The following is a 15,649-nucleotide window of genomic DNA, read 5'->3' as shown; positions in this document are numbered from 1 at the left end:
ATTAATATTAAAGCACCCAAGAGAAAGTAAGACACAGGGGAACTGGGAACAAATAGGGATCAGATGTAGATTCCAAGAGCATACCACCAATGTACTTAGTTTGAGATCACATATGTCTCATCCGGACACAAGCACAAAATCCAACAAAGAGGAATACACCACGAGAGGACGAGGACGAAGACTTTTGAGTTGCTCCATTTTATTTTTTTTTGAAAGGGCTCACCTTATAGAGGATGGTGCAACAAGGAAAGGTAAAACAGATGTATATATACATAGGTGATAGAAGACACAATAAGTGCCCAATGTTTTGTTTTTGTTTGTAAGGGTTTTACAGCGCTTGCGACACATTTAGGTTATTTCAGTACCAGTAAAAAGGAAGAAAATGGGGGAGTAAAAAAAATTCAAGATTTACCCTTGAAAGCACAAAAGAAAAATAGGGTAGAACAAATAAAGCAAGCTAAAGCAACCACGCTTTTGTACTATTCAATACATAAGTTGAATGAAGTCCCCACAATCTTGAACCTGCAACAACATGGTGGGAAAAACCTGAGCACACGATCACAGATTCCAAATGCCACGCTCAAAGAGTGCAATGCATGAGTAATCGTTTTTTCCATCAACGATTAGAATTTGGAACAGCCTGCTGTGGATGTAGTAACACCAACATGCACATCAAAGTCTGCGACAACAAACCCCATGTGGTTTGCAGACATGCAGGAAGAAGAAAAAGTAAGGTAAAGGGAAATGGTTCAAATAGGGAATAGATGTAGATTCCTAAGCATGCTATCACTATCAGTGTACATGTACATAGTTTGAGCTCACCTACAAGTCATATCCAGACACAAGCACAAGATCCTATCATGAGGAATACACTCAAATGTTTACAAACCATTATATTATTTATATATTCAAAACAACAAAATATAACAGTAGAGTGATGATTTACAAGGAAACAAAATATCATCTCCCAAAACTGTAACGATGCATTTGACTTTCCCTTCCAGTTTCAGCCAAGGACTCCAGGAATCCCATTGCAAGACAAAGACATTTAAAAAAAAAAAAATTTTTAAGGGTTTTTTTACGGCGCTTGCAACACATTTAGGTCATATCAGCGCCAGTAAAAAGGAAGAAAATGGGATAGTAAAAAGTTCTAGAATTACAATTAAAGCATCCAAGAATAAGGCAGACAAAGGGAATTGGTTCGAATAGGGAACAGATGTAGATTCCAAGAACACACCTTCAGTGTACTTAGTTTGAGATCACCTAAAAGTCTCATCCGGACACAAGCACAGGTCCCAACTAAGAGGAATACACTCAAATGGTTACAAATCATATGTTAAAAATGAAAATAACAACAGTACGTAACAGAGAGATGATTTACAAGGAAAAAAATATCATCTCCCAAAACTATAACTATACATTCGACTGTTTCCCTCCGAGCCAAAGACTCCGGCCAAGGTCAGGACAAAACCAAGCAGTCTCATTCCAAGACAAAGACAGAAAGCAATTGGAAAACAGATAAAGGGGGATAGAAGACACCGCAAGTACCTCCCTGCCCACTATGGGAGGTCAGGAACCCCACCCAGAAGACAAAGACAGAAAAAAAATACAAGGGAATAGAAGAAAGAAAGTAACCTGCCCAACGTGGGAGTTCAGAATACCCCACCTGGGTGAAAGAAAGAGTTGACTTTCTCCTGTAGCCAAGAGGTATATATTGTATATGAATAACTGGCCCCGCAATTTGTTTTTTTTTGCACAGCATGCGGCCGAAAATTAGGGAAAATTTTCTGATTTGCATTGCAACTGCAAAATCTGCACGTTTTGCAAATTTTTGACATTCTTTGATTCTTTTTTTAAAAATTCGGATATGACCTTTTATTTAAGTTAAATAAAATGTCATATCCTAATTTTTTACTTCTTTATTATAACAATTTCATTGACAGCAAAAAGTTTATTGTAATTATGTTTCCCCAACTTTGTGCCTATTTCCAAATCAGCATAATTTCTGGTAAAATTTGCAATTTTTTTGTTCCATAACTTTGAGTTTGAAATTGCGTAATTCTGCGGGGATATTGTATTACATGACATGGGGTTGCATGTATCATGTAGTTAGTTGTCATACAACATATTTAGAAACCTGCAATTTTTTTGCAAAATTTACTTATTTTCTTCTGCAAAATCCATCATTTTTATTGCTAAATTTTGAAATATCGCAGGGTCAGGAATAATAAGAAATGATACTCACTAGTCAAAATAAATTTAAACCATTTTCTTTTTATTAACGACACAACAATAAAAATTTGACACACATTCTCAACAATATCGATATTTCTCAAAAGTAAATTCATTAAAACCTCGATCATTGGATTTTAAAAATTCTTTTTTAAAGGAGACATATCATATGCACTAATTGGATGGAACAAAGCATACATTTATAACTTAACTCATATAACTATTTTCTGCCCGAATAATGTCTCAAAACCACATTTCAGCTCTGGTCAGTGAATAAAAAAAACACAGATTGTTCTAATTATAAGGAGAGTAGTCACATCAAATTGAGAAACTAAGGAGTAGGCACCGGTGCAAGATAAAGATCTGAACAAGTGTGCATGAAAAGGTGTCAGACAAAGCAAGAAAGAAAAATACAAGAAAAAAATCGAAACCATCTCGACTGGGGATTGAACCTCAGACCTTCTGATTACCGGTCAGGCGTGTTTCCATTACAGCACAGATGCTCCTGATAGTTGGGACAATCTTAAGGCCTGCAATTTAAATTCCTATAAACTTCACAAAGGAAAGGTACACGTTTGGTCACTGCCTGACAATCATCCCCTTGGGTGACATATGCAGTGGGGGGGGGGGGGGGGGGGGGGGGGGGGGAGGGGTCGCCGCGGAGAGGAAACTGGAAAATAAAAGTGGCAAGTAGGATAAAGTAATTTGTCCAAAACTGTCTAAATAAGAGTTTTCTGCAATTTCTTTGAAAAAAAAAGAAAAATGAATCGACCTGCCGTTGTTTTTTATTATTCTATTTTAGACTTGGCCTAAAACATCGAACACTATGAAATATCATCCTGCCAGGGCTATATATATCATGATGTTTGTTTTGTTTTGTTTTTAAGGGGTTTACGGCGCTTGTAACACATTTAGGTCATATCAGCGCCGGTAAAAAGGAAGAATATTGGAGAGTAAAAACAATTAAAGCACCCAAGAAAAAGTAAGACATAGGGGAACTGAGAACAAATAGGGATCAGATGTAGATTCCAAGAGCATACCACCAATGTACTTAGTTTGAGATCACATATAAGTCTCATCCGGACATAAGCACAAAATCCAACAAAAAGGAATACACTCAAATGCTTACATTATACATTCAAAATATCAAATATAATAATACAGTAATACATAACAGAGAGATGATTTACAAGGCAAAAAAATATCATCTCCCAAAACAATAACTATGCATTTGACTGTTTCCCTCCCAGCTAGGGTATCCGGCCAGGGCCTGGACAAAACCAAGTAATCGCATTCCAAGACAAAGACAGAAAGCAAGTTGGAAAACAGATATAGGGGGATAGAAGACGTTGTAAGAACCTCCCTGCCCACTATGGGAGGTCAGGAACCCCACCCAGCAACATTTTTTATTTCTTCTTGGTTTAGCAGCCTTTTCAGTTAATAAAATTTTGGTTTAACCGATTTTTACTGTATTATCAAAAATTAAAGCTTTGGGTCTTAATAAAAGGGATGCTACTTAAGCCATTGAAAAGCAATCAATTGTTAATGATAAGACAAGGATATATGGAACAGAAAAAAAAGGTAAAATTAAAACATTTGGAAAAAACATTATTCAGTAGACACTGCTTAAGTCAATCTCCAGTGGAAATAACCCAAAAATCGACTTATCTAATAAAACACGCGTTAAGTTATTCCCTTTCAAGGAAAGGGAAAAAGAAGCCTGGCACTGGCATCACAGTACTCTCATGGGTTTTATGTTTGGTGGGGGAGGGGGGCACTAGAGAGCTAGAATTTTTGTATTAACAAGTTGAAAGAATAAAATATTCAACTTAGACTTTGACTTATTGAAGCGTGCCAAACAATTCCCTTTCTGTCATCACAAAGGAACACTTTTCCTTTATTTGCCCCCCCCCCCCCCCCCCTGCTCACTGTCCATAGTGTACAAAACAGACCAGTAGACATGCACCCCTCCCTCTCATTATTTTGCCATTCTCTTAACAAAACACATTGTTATTAATTTTATTGAAAAAAAACATTTAATTTGCTTCAGATACCAACTAAAATGATCCTAACTTCCTTGTGAAGTCTCAAGTTTAAGATGCTTTCTACAAGTTGACCATGGGTTATTTTCATCAATCAATATTCAAAGTAAATTTTTTTTCTGTCCAAAACTTTTCTTAAAATGTGTTTTGTCAGCAATATTCTCTTGATGAAAGCAATGAGATATATCGCATGATAAGGCACCAGAGTTTTTGGTGGGGAGTGAGGATGATTTTCCCCAGTCCAACTCTGTATATTCAATATCTTGTAGTTACTGATGCCCTCCCGCTCCACTTAATCCTAACTCCTGCCAATACATATAGCAATTATCTTCCACTTCACCATGAAGTACTTTGTACATGTCTATCTCACAATGCATTGCCTCTCCATCGCATCTCCCTTCCACCCTCTACATCTGCATCTCTTTTTACAATTCTACACCCCCTTTGAACTTAGAATTAGAAGAGCTAGTGATTTAAACTAAAAATGTAAATGTAAGAATTCTTGGTGCAGTTTTTCTTCCCTCTGTGATGATAGGGAACAAGGAATGTGTTTGTAATGGGCATGACATGGGCCCGCGCCCAATGAGGATGCCGCTGAAATACAACCAGACCATTGGTTTCTTCAGCGCCAACCACACAGATACAGATACAGAAAATATGTTCCTAACATTGATGAAAATTTTGAATGATGAGAAAATCGACTCATCTGAACAATCTTTAAAGAGACATGAAAATACACGGAAAAAAATATTTTTTCTATGTATATTCATGTCTCTTGGGACGGGACAGGGTAAAAAATAAACTGAATAGAAAATCGACTTAAGCGGTGTCAACTTAAAACTAATTCTGACCATGACAAAAGTTAAAACATATGAAGTACATTTATTATATAATTCATCCTTGTATACACCTCCATGCTTAGGGCATAGATTTAACAAGATCCTGTATTCTAGATAAAATTATCTCATTTGTACTAAGACAATTCTCTTCTGTGAATGGGGGTTGTATGATCAAAGCATCAGACAATACACTCAAACACTGTCCATCATGACCCCCAACTGAGACGGGTATTCTATGCTTCTCTAACCATGTCTTAAGGTCAGACCGTGTTTTCAAAATATCTTCTTTGCTGAGAGTGGATGAAGAGTCTGAGGTTGGACGAAATAAATGATCACAATACTGTCTTATTTTGTCATCAACTAAAGCTGTTGACAAACATTCAATCTGGCACACAGAGGCTCCAATGAGAATTTGCACAGAAAGAGTTGATGAATCTGAGTTGAGATTATCCACTAAGACAACACTTTCTGATACAGGATCAACAGTATACACCCAACCCTTATGTTGGGTACCATCTTCCGTTGTAACACAGACCTGCATGTGCACAAGTTTCATCCATTGGAGAGGGTCTTTAGAAAAAATTGGATGGTCTCTATCTGAGATCTCATGACAAGACATCTTCAGAGAATATGTGCACAAATAGCAAGTCAGTAACCACAAAATTCAAGGTGGCTGTCAATCATTCAGTTGGTTGTGATGAAAGAAGTAGACGATTTCTAACTCGTTGAACTTGAAGGTGTTGTTCCATTTGTCTTGCATAGGTGTGATAGATCAAAGCTATTTCTAGATTTATAGTCAAATAAATCTGTGATTTTATCCTGAGCTGTTGGTGAAGGATTGCTTTACGACGTAGCTGCTCTTCTTGACTGTGCTGTGTTCCTGGCAATTTGTCAATACATTCTCTGGCACGTTGAAACTGAGTCTTAAGCTCTAGCATTTTTTGGGTCACTACATCATTGTTGTCCTTATCAATGCTGAGGAAGACAAAAATAATTTACATGTTAATGACTTGGAATCAATATGGTGATATTATATTAAACTAATTGACCACTATTAGTTGATTTATCCAATTTTTCATAAAGTTGAGATGTCACCCCCTCATCTTGTTGTACTGTAAGACAAAAACACCAAAGGTTGCAACCTGGTTTCATGTAAACAAAGCAAGATGGTGATAGGGACCTCGCTGCTCTAGAAAGATGAATATGTTTTAAGTTACCTAGCCTGGGTCTAGACCTGTCATCTGCATTTTTTGCCAAATTGGGACCTAAATTTGCCCAAAAACCCCCAAAATTTGCCAAGAAATTTGCCAAAAAGACCAAAAATTTGCCAACGAGAACTAAGCGTTTCAGTAAAAATTAACACGCGATACAGAAAAAAATATATATAAAAGACAATTTATGACATTTAAGGAGGCTACATTTATTAAGTGAATAGCGTTGTTACAAAGATTTAAAAAGGATCATTATCCGTAGAGAGTAGCTTTGCCAATTTTGGGAATTTTGCCAAAATTTGCGGATCGCCCTGATATTTGCGGCCGCAAAAAATGCAGATGACAGGTCTAGACTTCGGCTATTCCAAAGGTAAAAATAACAAAATATCAAGCTGGTTGATGGTATCAATATGTGGAAAAGGACAAGTTGGTAGTCAAAATGGTCCAGTAATGCTGTTTGAGTTTGATAGGTCAGTGAATAACAAAAGTTGGTCAAGTTCAACCTCCTGTGTTTTATTCCAAAGAATACTAATGAACTCTTTCTATTGAATTGAAATCTCATCTTTATGATTTTGTGGCTTTTGATCATGAATGGATGATTGTAAATAATTAAAATTTAAACAAAAATAAAATAAACCAGACACTTTTTACCATTTGGCTGTTATAAATACTTTTATCCAAAATGTGTTATTGCATGAAAAAAAATAATAATTTGAATATTTGTTACAGGCCTAGTTTCAGGCTGATTCCTATAGTAATTTTTGGGGTATAAAATATTGGAGCCCGTTTTGGCTAGGGAGACCAAGATTTTGGCACCCCGGCGTAAAACTGTATTTTCGTTTATGGAATTGTTATGTATATATATTGAACATTTAACTTAGGTTTTATTTTTTAAACAATATTTTTTAGATTTTTGCTAGGAAGGCCACGATTTTGGTCTCCCAACGCAAAACCATGGAACTGTGTCTTGTACTAATACATAGCTGCCAACTTTTCAAAAATAAAATAAGGAACAGCCAGCCCCCACCCCCCCCCCTCTTTTTTTTTTTTAATCGAATCGCAACATATAAAAGTCAGCCTTTTTAATTACTACTACTAACACTTATTACAAGTTTAAGATGACAGAGGCTAGTCCAAATGTTGCTAAATTATCGGGTATGGTTCCAGCACATTTGAATCGTTATGAAATGACACTTTCCAAAATTTCAAAACAGACAAAATAAATAAAAAATTCTACTGCCTGAACTTTGATAAGGACCAATACACAATTGTAAAATAAATGAAACAACTTAGGATGTTTAGAAATGCATTACTGCCAACCTGGTACATCACTTGAGAGGGTGATTTGGGGAAAAAAATAGGGAGATTGGTTTTCATGCAACATAATGGTCTTTAAGTAGTACAATATAATAGTAGTTATAGTAAAATGAACCTCTAAATATTGGAGAATTCCTACCTCTTTACTTTGACAAGATAAACACACCAAAAAATGGAGTATACTTATTTCTCTTGAACCTAAACCGTCATAAAAGCTTGCTTGAAAAAAATAAAATCTGAATCAGATCAAGATGGTTTTTTTTTTAAAGGGATTAAATATATATTTCATAAATTAATAAAGGGAAATAATCATTTTAATGTTTAATCTATATTAAGCAACTGATTTTCTGATTGAATACTTTCCAATCAGCATGTTGATTTAATTCAATTTTTAATTAACACAATATTTGTAACAAATAACAAAAGTATCAATACTGTCTGAGAACACTAAAAGTATATTCGAGGCTAATATGCATATTTAATGCAAATGTCCAACACATTATAAAAGGTTTTACTGAAAAACAGGCGTCATATAATCAACTGAATTTTTTTTTAATTGTTGAAAATCATTTATAATCGAGAGGATAATTCAAATTAAAGAGCCACATAGGATTGGAGAATATGCTGTGCTGAGTTAAACCCTGCCCATTATCTCTCTCTGGACACCAATAACAATAATAGTAATAGTAATATCTAGTAATAATTCAATAGGCAGGCCCACAAGCCTTGTTTACCACAAATTGGCCAAATATTACAAAATACGGATTTTGAACTAAAAATACGGACTTAAGGACTCAGGAAGTCAAATACGGAACAAATCCGTTTTTAACGGAACGGTTGGCAGCTATGCTAATATTATGTTGAGGAGGCCAGTTTTTGTTTTTTTGTTTCTTTTTGGGACCTTTTAGGCCTTGTAATAATATCATGCCCATTCTCCCACCGAGAGAGAGAGAGAGAGAGAGAGAGAGAGAGAGAGAGAGAGAGAGAGAGAGAGAGAGGGAGAGAGAGAGAGAGAGAGAGAGAGAGAGAGAGAGAGTGTAAGTTATCAGCCGCCCAAGAAAAAAATTATTTTCATTTTCATTTTCTTTTTGGTTCTTCAATTTTCTATTATGGAGTTCAAAAACACTTAAAAAAACCCCACCCAAGTGCCGCTGGTTTTTTCTCTTTGATCTTGTATCATGGTCTTAAATGACACTGACCCAGCCCCACCCCTAACACATGGTAGGATGAGGCCTGAGGTAGTCTCCATTCTAACATTGTTCTCGGTTTCTTGTTAGCTGATGTTGAAAGCAGACCTTTGGTTTTTTGAAGTTCGACTGAATGTCTCAGTAGACAATAAGGAACATTTTAAAAAAGTGAGTCTGCCTATACTACTGGTTCGTTGGATCTGAGATTGAGTCTGAGAAGAGGTTTTTCACTAAAGTCAACGAAGAGAAAAAAAGAGAGAAAAAAAGAAGAGGGGGGAGGGGGAATTTTTCTCTGTTCGTAGAAGTGAGTTGCACGTTTAGTCCAAATTGTATATATTTTTGCATATTTTCTTCTTTTTTGAACGCATATTCACCTACCCTTGATGCATATTTTTCATTTTTAAAATGCATAAAACCTCGGGGCCAGATATGGTGCGAGAATTTTTAAAACGGATGAAATCATGATGCTATTTTAATACAAAGTAGAAATCAGAGATAAACGTACAAGCAACAAAAACAAAACCTTGAGATAAATACTGTCAAGTTTTATTATTTAAAATGCTCTATAGATTTAAGAAACCATGCCAGTTATACCAAAGTCGTATAAAAATCCTGATATTACGAAGATCAGCCGGTCAGTCTGTGTTATTTTGGTACAGCAAGGTTTGCATCTTAAAATTAATCTTTAAATAAGACACAATTCAGGTCTTAACTCGATATGTAAAGTAGCTTTTGAGAAGCGTTAAAACGGGTACCCTTATTTCAGCAGCAGCCATTTTGAATTTACGGGAGCTTTGTCCTGAAATCGAAAGTAGATCCATTACTGGAATTGGGTAAAATTTCTCTTTCTCTTAGTCATTTATTTCTATAAATAGTCCCCAGTCCTCTATCTCTCATCCATTTCCCCTCTTTACCTTCTGCTCTTTCATTCCCCTCTTTTCCTTCCTTCTGTCTATCTCATCTCCCTTTCACTCTCTCTTCTCCATTCCCCTTTCTTAGCTACCCCCTCCCCCCTCCATCTAATTCACCACCTCCGTCTTTCTCCTTCAGTCAGCCTTTTTCTCTTGTTCTCCCTCCAACCCCACCTCTTCCTCCCTCATTCTTTCTCTCTCTCTCTCTTGGCATAACTTGAAAATTATCACACATAGAGCAGAGACACCAACTTTAAATTTGGCTCACAGGAGTTTCAGACACCACTCGTAGGAATTTCAATGCAGAAAGAGGAATTTCCGCATACAAGAAAATGGAATTGGAATGGTATTTGGCATTGTATTTACATATTGTATAGTTCTAAATAGATAACTGATTAGAATTGTATTATGATACATAAACACATTGCCAAATACAATCCAAAGTATCCTTATTTCAAATGAAGTAAAACGCCAAAACCTACCTAATGGTAGAGATTGTAGTACTGGTGGTAGTGAGGATGATGTGGTGTTGGTGGTTGTAGTAAAAGTAGTAGTGATGATGAAGATGTGATATTGGTTGTTGTTGTTGTAGTAGTGGTAGTGATGATGATATGGTGGTGGTGGTGGTGGTTGAAGTAGTAATTATAGTGATGATGATGTGGTGGTGGCAGACCTACCAACCTTCCCAGAATGAAAAGTGTATTCTATGATCCTAATAAGTGTATTTTTTAGCAAAAAAAGTGTATTTTGTCCGCATGTGTGGATAATAAAAGTGCACAAATTACAAAAATTTATATAAAAGCTATCATCAAACCCAAATCAAAAATAAACTCCGATCTTCATCATTCAAACATTAGTTTGCAGCAATCACTAGTAATTACAAAATTATCGAGAAACTAAAACTGAATGACCATTTTAAATCAGTATAAAGCTCAGAAATTGCAATATCTAAGGCTATTGCTTTTAGAAATGACCAAAAGACCCCAAATATGTTAGTAGTGTTGATGCTCGTGCCTGAAGAAGAGGAGGTGGTGGTTGTAGCAATGGCATGGTGCTCTCGTGGTGTGGTTGTGCAGTGACAATTTGCCTATTTATATTTTCATTTAAATACTCTCAAACCCTTTTTTATTCTCTATGTATTAAATCAAAGAGGGGAATTATTTGCAATTGTTTCGGTTTGATATTGGAGATAAATCCAAAAGTGATATAGCAAATTGTTTCTTATGTCTAGCCGAGTTTTTGATTATGTAACATTTGCGTCATATTATGTAATAATGTGTTAATTTGAAATGTTTATCAGTTTATCTTCCTCTTTATTATGCATTGTCCTCAATAAGACGAACATTTTGGTATACAATATATGATAAGAACTCCATATTGACTGTTTTAACCATTTTTTATTAACATCCCGCGATTTCGGTCACAACTTTGCAATGGTAATTTTGGGGTAAAAATCGGTCTGAGTCTGAAATTTCAGACTTTGAACTGCCGTAACTACATTTCTAATCGATAGAAACAAAATTCAAACTGTTTTGTAATCTGTGCTGCCAGCTCTTTCATGTGACATTGGTTTCAAGTGTGTGAGGTACATTTAGAATTTCTATTAAACTCCCTACTCTAACTTAGACTTAGAGCACGAGCTTTCGAATTCGACGAAGGCCTCCCAAAAATTGGAATTCAGCAACTTCAACGAAAATGATATCACAATTTATCCTGCACAAAATGAGACCGAATATATCAAAATTGATGCCCAAATAAAAGAATTATCATATTTTTACTGGAGGCGAAGGTCACTAAAATTAAAAAGCAGCCTCAAAATCTGGAGGCAAGATTGATGAATGACGGCGTCAGTGATTGAATTGAGGCTATCGCGTACAGTCACAGTCAGAGAGCGATAAAAGTTTTATCTTTTCTTAGGATTAGTTGAGGGAACATTTGGGTTGTTTCCCTTAGCATGAGGAACTTTAGGAAGGCCTTCCCTTTTAATTCGAAAAATGAAATTACATACCTTTTAATGACGTCTCGAACATAAGGCAAAATGTTGAGTTCGTTTTCCGCAGCTTGAGCAGCCGCCATTTTTTTACAATATTACGAACTCGGAAAAAGAAGAGGGCAGACGGCTAGTAGTCGACAACACAAAATAGTAGTCGATACACATGTTAACTTAGGAGGAATTTGCGATATTTCGTGCGCACAGGACTTGAAACTTGAAACTACTAACGAAAGAGTGAAAATGGAAAGGCTTCGTATGGGAACAAAACAGACAATGGACGTTTCGGGTACAAACCCTTCGTCAGCACAGCAATACACAAATAAACGTGGAAAACAAATACAATATAATGAAAAATAACTTGTATCGTCTGTACTCAATGGTGGTTGCAGTATGAATGAAATGTTAACGTGGCGTGGGTAGAAGATAGGGTGCCCCAGGGGGGGTGATCTAATTGATAAGAAAAGGTCAGCGTCAGGGATAATTATTTTCTGGAAAGTTCTGTTCCCTGACGCGGCCTTTTCTTTGTGTAAGAAAAGGTCAGCGTCAGGGATAATTATTTTCTGGAAAGTTCTGTTCCCTGACGCTGGCCTTTTCTTATCAATTAGATCACCCCCCTGGGGCACCCTATCTTCTACCCTCGCCACGCTAACATTTCATTCATACTGCAACCACCATTGAGTACAGACGATACAAGTTATTTTTCATTATATTTTATTTGTTTTCCACGTTTATTTGTGTATCGTTGTGCTGACGAAGGGTTTGTACCCGAAGCGTCCATTGTCTGTTTTGTTCCCATACGAAGACTTTCCATTTTCACTCTTTCGTTAGTATTTTACGATTACCGGCTTCAGGCAGCCCTTACCGTTTTCTACAGGACTTGAAACTGTACCATCCAAGTCTCGTTATAATTGGGGTTAGCCTATCAACTCTCTCTAACTCACTCACATCATCATTCTTCGGTGATTCTGCAGGACTATTTTTGTTAAACACATGTTGCTGGATATTATCTTTTATGTGTTGTTCATAGTCCTGGCGTATATGAGTGGAGTCTTTTAAGGCCTGAAAGTCATGTGGTTTTGATTATTTTGATTTGTCAGTTTTTGGTTTTGCCTTTAATGTGCACACTATAGCCCCATTGTCGTAGTGCCTTGCCCAGCGTTGTATGGATATGCCCCAGCATACCTTGCAGTCTTTTATTGAAGATGACCATCTGCTCGAAATCATGACATAGTCGATTTGTGATGGTTTAAATTTGGGGTCCGTAGAAAGGTAAGTTGCGTTGTTTTTTCGTCTCGGGGGTTGGAAATATGTTGATATGGCTGTAAGCTTAGATTGTCGCATGAGTTCAGTTACATCTTTGCCTGGTTTATTTGAGTAGTTATGGACACTCCATTTGCCAGTGAGTTTATCAGTGTTCCTACCGAATTTACTGTTAAAGTCATCTAGAACTATAACACAGTCATGAGGTTTTGCTTTCGCAATCACTGATTTTAGTTGTTTGAGGGTGTCAGAGTAGAAGGGTCTTTCCTTACGATGTTGGTGTGGGATGTATACCACAATAACAAACCTCCCAAATGTCCTAACAAACGCCGTCAAAACATGTGTGCCACACCGGAAGCCATCAACTCTCAGAAAGAGGGAAGTAGACACTGAAACAAAAAGACAAATACATGAACGCTCTAAACACTTTAATAAAATGTCATCTTTGAACAGAGGGCGACTCACAAAGCCATCTCCAATTCCAGTCGCAATGATTACAGAGCCTACATCGACAGAATTCTAGACGATATGGCAGCAGCAGAAATGGTGGGTAACTCCAGAGAAATCAATCGGGGGAAAACCAAACCAAACATTCCCAATGCCATCGAAGGACCTTGATGGTGAACCTATAGTCTGCTCAGAAAAACTCCTCTCTGAATGGAACACCTTCCTTAGCAACAAATTGTAGAGCCAAATATTGACATATTATCATCACAACGAGAAACTACAGTGTGCCCTGAAGACCAATTGACAGATCAAGAATTTCAAACCTGCATTAACGGGCTGAGCGACGGGAAAGCACCAAGTCACGACGGCTTACCAATAGAAGCCTCCAAGTATTCCCTCTGCAGCCTTCAATATCGCTCGTGGTGTGCTCCAAGGCGATATAATTTCCCCAAGCGCTTTCATTACCGGCCTCATGCACATCTTGAAAATTCATGATAACCCAAATACAGGAGTTACTGTCGGCTTGCCACCCAACCAGGTTTCAATAAGCTCCCTCGAGTATGCAGACGACGCTAGCCTCCTAGATGAAAAAGTCCAAGACGCACCAGAACGCATATCCTCCACAGCAGCAGGATCGCGAGAAGATGCAGCTATGGAAATCTCAATTACAAAAACCAACGCTCTGCACATCCACAAGGGAATCAGAGTCTCGGAAAAACAGATGACGACATTGCAGCCATGGGATTTAAAAACATATGTCCATCCTGTGAACAAGACTTTCCAAACAAGAGAGGCCTTGCTATTCGTCAAGGCCGTGGTGCGATGATGGAAAGACTGTAAGATCGCACAAAGGATCTCTCGCGAACTTAATCGTCCCAAAACAGAAACGCAAAGACAAGGTAAGCGAACTTCCCTGTGTGACTATCGAGGGTGTACAACAATAATTAGACAATGTCTACTCTTTTGAATACCTTGGTAGTAGTACCCAGTGCGATGGTGACGAGAGGGCTGATGTTGAATACAAAATGTCAATAGCATAAACAACATTCATCTCTCTATCCCATATGTGGTCCGATCACCGTCTGTCCTGCGGAAAGAAAATCAGAGCAGACACTAGAGGCATACAACCTGATTTTCAGGACAGACGGTGATCGGACCACATATGGGATAGAGAGATGAATGTTGTTTGTGCTATTGACATTTTGTATTCAACATCAGCCCTCTCGTCACCATCGCACTGGGTACTACTACCAAGGTATTCAAAAGAGTAGACATTGTCTAATTATTGTTGTACACCCTCGATAGTCACACAGGGAAGTTCGCTTACCTTGTCTTTACGTTTCTGTTTTGGGACGATTAAGTTCGCGAGAGATCCTTTGTGCGATCTTACGGTCTTTCCATCATCGCACCACGGCCTTGACGAATAGCAAGGCCTCTCTTGTTTGGAAAGTCTTGTTCACAGGATGGACATATATTTTTAAATCCTCTCCTGCAATGGTGGAAAGGCATCGGCTGTTGAAGCCATTCACATTTTTAGTTACACCCTCTGTAAGTCGCCAAGCCACGCAACCATATGTGAAGATCGAGCAGACACTAGAGGCATACAACCTATCTTCACACATGGTTGCGTAGCTTGGCGACTTACAGAGGGTGTAACTAAAAATGTGAATGGCTTCAACAGCCGATGCCTTTCCACCATTGCGGGAGAGGACTACAGAGAAACCGCGAAACGCCCCGAATTCGACCTGGTAGCTACAGTGATGAGACGCAGGCTCCGCTTTGCGGGGCATATCTTACGCATGGACGCAGACCGCCTCCTGCGTCGAACTTTTATTACCTACTTGAAGAGCTCGGCAACTAGACCAGCAGGCACTCTATCACATAGGCTGGATTCTATGCCCATTGACGAAATTGTGACTCTAGCCAGGAACAGACCTGCATGGTCCCGATATAGTGGATTTCCTGTGACCGTGACACTTTTATGCTGATAACAACAAGAGATGAAGTGAGTAGAAAAGTGCCAGAAGACAATAGAAGAGAATAACAAACTTTCGCGGCGGTGATGGGGTTTGAACCCGCGACCTTATTAGTACAACTCCGCCTGGCCGATGAGAGCGTGACTATTTCTTCTCATATATACATTCTTCGGTGGCAGTTTCGGCTTTGTGACGGGATCTGGAAAAATCGAACCCCTTAAGGATTTTTCAAAA

At 37.8% G+C, this 15,649-nt stretch overlaps 2 protein-coding genes across 2 annotated transcripts; both read right to left on the bottom strand.

The window, feature by feature from the left end:
• Positions 1-5,052: 5,052 nt before the first annotated feature.
• LOC144973303 (gem-associated protein 6-like) lies at positions 5,053-5,732 on the bottom strand. Its single transcript, XM_078915576.1, has one exon. The coding sequence runs from the start codon at positions 5,730-5,732 to the stop codon at positions 5,193-5,195; it is 540 nt and encodes a 179-aa protein (XP_078771702.1). The 3' UTR covers positions 5,053-5,192.
• A 98-nt stretch (positions 5,733-5,830) lies between these two features.
• On the bottom strand, positions 5,831-11,839 carry LOC144973304 (mediator of RNA polymerase II transcription subunit 9-like). The gene is given in 3 exon segments (XM_078915577.1): positions 5,831-5,919; positions 5,922-6,088; positions 11,748-11,839. Coding segments are annotated over 3 exon segments (324 nt in total). The 5' UTR covers positions 11,816-11,839.
• Between the last annotated feature and the right edge of the window lie 3,810 nt (positions 11,840-15,649).

Source organism: Berghia stephanieae, chromosome 5 (genome assembly GCF_034508935.2).
Source record: "Berghia stephanieae isolate SIO BIC M18660-M18661 chromosome 5, UCSD_Bste_1.3, whole genome shotgun sequence".
Taxonomy (NCBI): Eukaryota; Metazoa; Mollusca; class Gastropoda; order Nudibranchia; family Aeolidiidae; genus Berghia; species Berghia stephanieae.
This window is presented reverse-complemented; position numbering and strand designations above follow the sequence as displayed.